The sequence below is a fragment of the Cibotium barometz genome, chromosome 5 (genome assembly GCF_041138505.1).
Source record: "Cibotium barometz isolate CiBa-2024 chromosome 5, ASM4113850v1, whole genome shotgun sequence".
In the NCBI taxonomy this organism is placed as follows: domain Eukaryota; kingdom Viridiplantae; phylum Streptophyta; class Polypodiopsida; order Cyatheales; family Cibotiaceae; genus Cibotium; species Cibotium barometz.
The window spans coordinates 18852794-18860759 of NC_141050.1; the positions used below are offsets into that span (position 1 = coordinate 18852794).

At 40.4% G+C, this 7966-nt stretch overlaps 1 protein-coding gene across 1 annotated transcript; it reads right to left on the reverse strand.

The window, feature by feature from the left end:
- Positions 1-430: 430 nt before the first annotated feature.
- LOC147638163 (pentatricopeptide repeat-containing protein At2g13600-like) lies at positions 431-2995 on the reverse strand. The gene has a single exon (XM_086798092.1). The coding sequence runs from the start codon at positions 2782-2784 to the stop codon at positions 979-981; it is 1806 nt and encodes a 601-aa protein (XP_086654218.1). The 5' UTR covers positions 2785-2995; the 3' UTR covers positions 431-978.
- Positions 2996-7966: the final 4971 nt, after the last annotated feature.

The window sequence follows — 7966 nt, forward strand, 5'->3', positions numbered from 1 at the left end:
GCTTTCGATTGTCCTGTCTTTCTTGACAGAGTTTCACGATCTTCTTGCCTCTTCTGATGGTTATCCTATCTTTCTCCCAATTCTGCTTGATCTTGCCATGTCGCAACCATGGCAGTCCGAGCAGGATCAGATACTGCTCCATGTACAGATTCCATCCGCTTCAAAAGGAATGCCACAGGGAATGTTACATCCAAGATCTTCGTGCTCTTGCACCACCGCATTTCAATGGCGTCAGTGGCTACACCCCCGTGCAACATTGGACCCCAGACACTAGCACATGCCAATGCTGGGAGCTCATTTGCAGCTTGGCCGCTTGGCAAATTTGGCGACCGTGCTGCTGCAGTGAGACCATTGGGGGTGCCCCCGCTCCGCTCCCCCCACCCCCCCCTTCCTTTCGCGTCCCCCACGGAGACCATGTGCCCTATCTGGCTTGATCTCATCCACACCCTATGGGAATGCCTAGAGCGCCTAACAGGGGACTCAGAGCACATGCAGAGACAGTGGGTTGCTTTCTACGACACCTGGAGCACCCGACCCTTCTTCTCCGGAGGAGGGCATGCTCACACGGCATTACAGGCCACCAGTTTGGCTCCCCCCCCTCCACCCTCTTCATTTCTTCAAATTTTTCATTGTCATGGACAATGTTGTATTATGCTCTTTTAACTAATTGAAGGATATATATATATATATATATATATTTGGGGGCGGGGATGGGGATGTAGTGTGCCTGCAAGTGCTGGGCAGCGCGAGAGTGTCATCAATCCCATGCAATTGGTTCCACCAAGAACGTCCAGAGAATGACAAAGCTTGCCTATGACCACAGACTGGCTTCCGTTGTATAAAGACTCTAACATGTTTCCTCAATGTCAAGAGACACTTCAAGAGTGCATTACATTGATCAAACCAAGAACCCTGGCTAGGCATGTCATGCCAAGGTAGTGATTGTCTTTTTGCAGTGGCAAACTCAGTGACAGAGTCTCATGCATCATCCGATGTGCCTGTTACAGCAAAAAGATTTGAAAGCATTACATACGGTACAGAATTCGTTGGTTCTGACGTGAAGCAAAAGTTAGCTGCACGTACACCCCGCGCCTCATCACCATGAATGATGCAAGCACCAAGTAAACACCGCCATGCCACCAGAACAATTTCTGAAGGCATGTTGTGAATCAAAATCTCTGCCTCATCCAGAAGTCCTGCGCGACCCAAAAGATCAATCAGGGACAAGTAATGCCCAGCACTGTGTACTATACCATGATCCCTGCTCATGGAACCAAATACATATTTGCCAAAATCAACCAATCCAGTATGACTGCAAGCAGTCAAAATGGATACAAAGGTAGAGTCATCTGGCTTGACACCTTCAATCTGCATCTGATGGAAGAGAACTAAAGCCTCCTTGCTGTGCCCATTATGGGACAGCAATGCAATCATAGCGTTCCAAGTGACAACATTTGGATGAGGCATTCTGCTAAACAAATCCTTTGCATTTCTGACACTACCAGATTTACCATACATTTTGATAAGAGAAAACCATATGAGAGTATTTTTCTCAAGCCCATCGTGAACAATGGTGGCATGAATCTCCTTTCCCTCCTCAAATGCTGCCAGGCTAGAGCATGCATCAAGTGCACATACAAAGGTGACACTGTCCGGTTCAAGGCCTTTGTAGTACACTTGATAGAAGAGATTCAAAGCCTCTTGCCCATGCTCATTTTGTTCAAAAGCTGTGATCATGGCATTATAAGACACGATATCCCGATGAACAAGTCCAGCAAATACATTTTCTGCTTCGTGCACACATGCACACTTGCCATACATATTGATGAGAGCTGTTGCCACCATTACATTTTTCCCACAGCCACTATCCTCTATGGCAGCATGGATGTCCTTGCCTTCCTCAAGAGCTGTCAGTGTAGCACACATGTCAAGAAGACAAACATATGTGACAGTGTCTGGTTTAATGCCTTCACCTTGCATCTGATGGAAAAGATGTAGAGCATCCTTGCTATTACCATTGCCTGCATATGCCGTAATCATGGCTGTCCAAGGTACAACATCCCGAAGAGGCAAGCTATCAAACACACTCCGTGCCTTGTGTATGCTTCCACACTTGCCATACATATCAATGAGTGCAGTCCCCACGGCTACATGCCTCCCAAATCCACCATCGACGATGGCAGAATGAACTTTCTGCCCCTCGTCGAGAGCTTCCAGTCTAGTACAGGCATCAAGAGCACAAAGAAAGGTGACATTATTAGCCTTGACATCCTCACTCGACATGCGATGAAATAAATTCAAAGCCTCATGGCTATGCCCATGTTGGGCAAGCAAGGTAATCATAGCATTAAAAGAAACAACATCCCGATCAGGCATCTTGTTGAACACATTCACGGCATCCTCCAAACCCCCATTTTGAGCATATGCCTTTATCAATATAGTCCAAGAGTAGAAATTGGAGCTTATGATGTCAAAACAAGCCTGGGCATCCTCCATGCTGCCACAATGGCCATAGACATGGATAAGGCAATTCCCAAGAAATGTGTTGGAGTCATATCCACATGTGATGAGATGGGTATGGACATGCCGCACATTAGAAAGGGCCCTGGCCTTGCCATACCTTCTCAATAAAGAAGCCAAGAGAGTGAAATCTGCTTGATCCAGCTCTCCAAATTCTGCAGAATCTTCACAATCTTTGGCTATTAATTTAGAGCCTCCTGCAAAGGCTTTCTGTGTAGGCCTTCTTCTTCTTCTTTGTCTGAGAGCCATCTTTCCAGAACTCATGACGCCATGTTGATGGCCTTGAATCGCCCACAACTACAAGGTAGCTTTTTGGTAACTCAAACCCCATAGTCTGATTGTCCAGAGGGCGGCTATGAGTGATTGCCCTTAACTTCACATCAAAACAATTAGCTTGCTTGTCTTGTGAAAGTGCGCCGAATGGAACTTGAGCTCGGTAATCTCAATGCCCAGCCGACCCATCTGCGGGCTTTATTATATAAACATGGGTTAGGGCTTAAACATCTAAGATTATGATTTGGCTTTTGCAATACAAGGCCCACACCTTTGAGTTAAACCTTCCAAAATTAAGTTCAACTTTGAAGTATTTATTATATAACTCAATTCCAAGGCCACCAATTATTAATAACACCATCCAAAATTCAAATACAGTCTCCAAATTCTTCCACTAGTGATTCCCTTAGAAGTGTCCACGAAAAACCAAGGTTTAATTTCACCTGAATGACAATTTTTGAGAATTGCCCTCGAAAAATTAAAATAGAAGGCTTTCATGAATTGCAAATTTCATTTTTTTGACCTTTAAGGTGATAACAATAGTTTTTTGACCTTTAAGGTGATAGCAATAGTTTTAAGGTGATAACAATAGTTTTGAGATTTGACCTCGAAAAATTCAAATAGAAGGCTTTCATGAATTGCAAATTTCAGGTGTATATAATTTTTTGACCTTTAAGGTGATAGCCATAGTTTTAAATATTGTAAGAGGTATTTGGACTATATAAACAATATCTACAATTTTTTAATATTACTAAGAGCTAGGTCTCAGAAAAGATGAGTGGCCATGTCTAAAAAATATGGTCATTTAATTGTCATGGCCTAACAATAAAGGTCGCTCATCTTATGCATGTGAGAAGGCCCAAGAGTCAAGTCTCAACTTGCAATAAAGAGCGTGCGTAATTTTTTCCCCTTTAGGGCCTTCATAAATTATTAAAAGTTAAAACAACCTTTTCTCAATTTCGCCCAACATGTACCACCTAATTTTATCCTTGATTCTGTTATTTTTCCCCTCCTTGTCTTGGCCTTTGAACTTTGAAGCTTGACGTTGAGGCTGGACCTATGGGATTAGTTATGGATGAGATTATTATGGAAGTCTCCGAGCGAGCATGTGGTGGATCGATCCTTTTGAATTGTGCAAGAGAATGATTTTTGCTCTATGTGTGTATGTGCACGCATGCACATGTGTGTTTGTGCGTGTATGCATTTGTGTACACATGTGCACATGTGTGTGTTTGTGCGTGTATGCATTTATGTGTATGTGTGCGTGTGCATGTGTTAGCTTAGGAAATAACCTGCCTTAGTTTTATTGTTACTGCTACCTAAGCTTAGGAATAAGATATTAACATGCATGTCATATTGAAGATGATGCTTTGTTCTCGATCCAGATGATTATTTATGTGCAAAAGCGTTGATGTATAAGCAGAGAGATATATGCAGAAGAAGAAATACACAGAGTCAATTATGTATCTTTGTTTTCACAATTCTATGTGAGTACTGTAATGTTCTGTAATCTGTGTGATGATCATTTGAATGTTCATTAATTTCAATTATGTTTAATTATAAATTTATAAACATTATGTTGGTTTATCCACTAATACTTTTGGCAATCCTGCTTCTGCTGTCGATTCCTTGTACATGCTCTGGGTGTAATGCAAATTTTGCATGGATCTGCCATGGGTGGATTTTCTACCCTTGCTCGTTAAGTTGCAAATTGTTCGTTGTTTCTTAGGACATCCTTTAGTCCATCTTTGTTATCACATTAGACTATGATGGCCCTTGCCTGTTAAGTTATAGATCGCTCACTGTCTCTCAAGACATCCCTAGTTCGTCTTTATTGTCAGTCAGACTATGATGGCATTCGCATCGTTCAGTCTTACATGTTGATGTGTTCTCCTTATGTGAAGAGGTTTCACCTATTCCACATATCTCTATTTTGCTAATTTGTTTGTAGCATCAGTTTAATCAAGTTGAAGTGATTACATTTCATGGGTGGTCCTCTCTAGGTCTATTAGAACATCTTTCATTTTTTTAACAAAAGTGAACAGTTATTTATGATACAATACATGCTCAGTTCCACAACAGGAGATGTAATAGGATCAAGAGATATTTGGCATATGTGGATTCGCACCTCTAGCCACATGAACAATCACGGCAAGTGGTTTAGAGATATGTAGAAAATGGAAAAACCAGAGAATGTGGAAACAAGTGATGATACTACAAACCCCATTGTACATGTTGACAAAGTGTCATTATCTATGCAGGATGAAAAAATAAAGTACCTGACAAATGTGTGACTTTATGTTTCTAATATTTAAAAAAAATTTGGTTTCTATTGGACAAATGGTTGAGTAGGGTTTGGAAGTGTGGTTCAATCCTCAAGGATTCTTTATGGAAACTTTAAAAATCAGTGCTGCTTCATTACCAAGGGTAACAGAAATGGCAAGATGATTACATTGGATGTTAATATGTTTGAGGTGAAGGCAATTATGTAAAATTGTGCACCCCGTTGTTGTACATGTTGGTAAAGTGCCATTGTCTATGCAGGATGGAAAAATGAAGTACGTAGTAGGTGTACTTCTTTAATATTACAAAAAACCTAGTTTCTATTAGATAGTTAGTTGAGCAAGGTCTACAAGTGAGGCTCAATCCTCAAGGGTGCTTTGTGGAAGACTTCAAAAATCAATGCCGCTTGGTTACAAATGGTAATAGAAATGGTAGGATGTTTACTTTGGATGTTAACATGCCTGAGGTGAAGGCAACCATGTTTGTGTATAGGACATGTGTCATTGTAGATATTCATATATGGTACAAACGTATCGGTCATATAAATATACAACATCTAAAGTTTATGCAAGCCCAAAATTTTATTATAGGTTTACCAAAGTTTAAGGTTGATGGTATGCATAAAGTATGTGAAGCATGACAACTTGGTAAGTATGCCAAACATGCTTTCCCGTCTGACAAGCATGTTAGTGCAAGGCCATTGGATGATATACTTTAATGTATTGGAACCAACCAAGAGTGCAATAATTGTAGGTTACAAATACTATGATTTATTCAATCAATAGCTCAAACATTATCTTTTGGGCAATCACTTTATTTTCCATGGTGATCACCAAGCATTGCTGGTGATGAGAAAGCCTAATTTCATTAGTAAGCTAGTAGGATAGATGCTATTATTATAGGAGTTTAAGTTTACTATAGAACATGGGCCTGGACATGAGCACGTACTTGTTGCAGGTTTTCTATCCCAAATAGAGTTTAGAAACCACTATATGAGGTACCAAATCAATTTTTGGATGTAGAGCTATTTATTATAGATGTTGGATCAGACATGTGGTAAGACGAAATGCTGATGTTCTTGGCAAATGGAGCATTTTAAGAGGGGCTGACCAAAGATGTTGGATCAGACATGTGGTAAGACGAAATGCTGATGTTCTTGGCAAATGGAACATTTTAAGAGGGGCTGACCAAAGATCGCCATAAGAGGCTAGCACTCCTTTGAAACTTTTACAGTTGTAACAGGCCAATTGTACAGAATGGGGGTAGATCATATCTAAAGATGATGTGTTCAAGATCATAAGAAAGTTGTAGTGAATACAAAAGCACATCAAGGTGTCAATGTGGAGAAAACTTTTTCAAAGAAATCACAAGCTGAAAGATATTTCAGGCAGGATTATGGTGTTAAAAGATGTCTGGCACTTTGTTAAAGTATGCGACTTCTACCAGTGGGTTAGAACAACTAAATGATGCATATAGAATATCGCATGCTAGAAGCATTTAAAAAATGGGGATTGGATTTTGTAGGACCTTTCAAGGCCCCATCATAAAAAATCGACAATAAATGCATTTTGGCTACTGACAAAGTGGGTTAAAGCCAAAGCTCTCATAGATAACAAGGCTACATTTCTCCTCACTAATGGGATCTTCACTAGTAATAGTAGTTGTGTTGAAAAGTGATCTTAAGTTGGGGCCATTTCACACGGTGCAGGCTCAAAATTCGCACTGTTCTGGCACTACTCCTCCCCCAGGCTCCCAGGGTCATTTCTGATGCATTCACAAAAACATTGATGGTACAAACTAGAAAAAACAATGATATACTTGATGAAAATAAGTTTGCAAAAATTGTATTGTATTCATAATAAGAAGTGATATATCATCTTTACAAAAGCTTTCTTACAATATTGAGCCTCCTTCTCTTGTTATTGGACAGAGTGTGCTCAAGGAGTGATTGGGCTATTTCTTGAGGATCCTCTATGCTTATGCTTTTGGCTATACCTATACAAGAGCAAGAAGCTTACCTCTAAATCCAGAACCAAAAACATCGAAGGCAAGGGATTTTTTAATCAGAACTATACATTTGGTGCTCTGTGCCATAGAGGCTACATAGAGCACCTTAGAGAGGGCTTTCAAAAAGAAGAGACTGAGAAGGCAGATTGAGGGGTGTAGTCCCTGTGGATAATGGCGATGACATCCACAGGAAGTTGACCAAGATAATGCGCCAACGCAGCATCATGTCCATGGACCTTGCAAGGCCTAGTCTCTGCTACCACCGCCTCTCCCAGCAAATGCGTCAATTTCAACTACCCTCTACAATCAAAGGAAAAATCAAAATATTTTCCTATACATAATTACAAATGTTTCTAGGTTGTAAAAGGTCGATTATTACCTCTTGCTCAATGTCTTCACGAGGGCAAGCGATTTTTCAAAGTCAACTTCACGAGAGAACATGACAAAGAGCTCGCTCTTGCCCACCCACGGGGTAGTGGAGAGGAACTCACAGAAGTTGTCAAAGTGGGTAGCCATGTGAATGCAAAGAGATAGTGTGAACTCGTGCTTGGTTTCTATCGCGTGAAAATAAGAAAGAAGGCACCTTTGGCTATTTATAGTTAAAATTTAAAGTTTGGCCTTTTCACACTAGACCGCTAGATAAAAAAATTACAGTTTACAAAAATATTAAGATTTCAATTAAATAAAGATTGGTTAAAAAAGAGCCTGCTACAAAATTACAAGCATGTCATCTAATCTAAAATTGTTATAATGTCTTCATTTTTTGCCCCTCTTGTGACATTTACTTCATGTTGATTGAGTCCATCTCCTTGTTGACTTGAAAGCTTGTCATTGCCTTCACCTCGATCCTGAAACTCTTGCCCCTCATGTGCATCAAAACAGA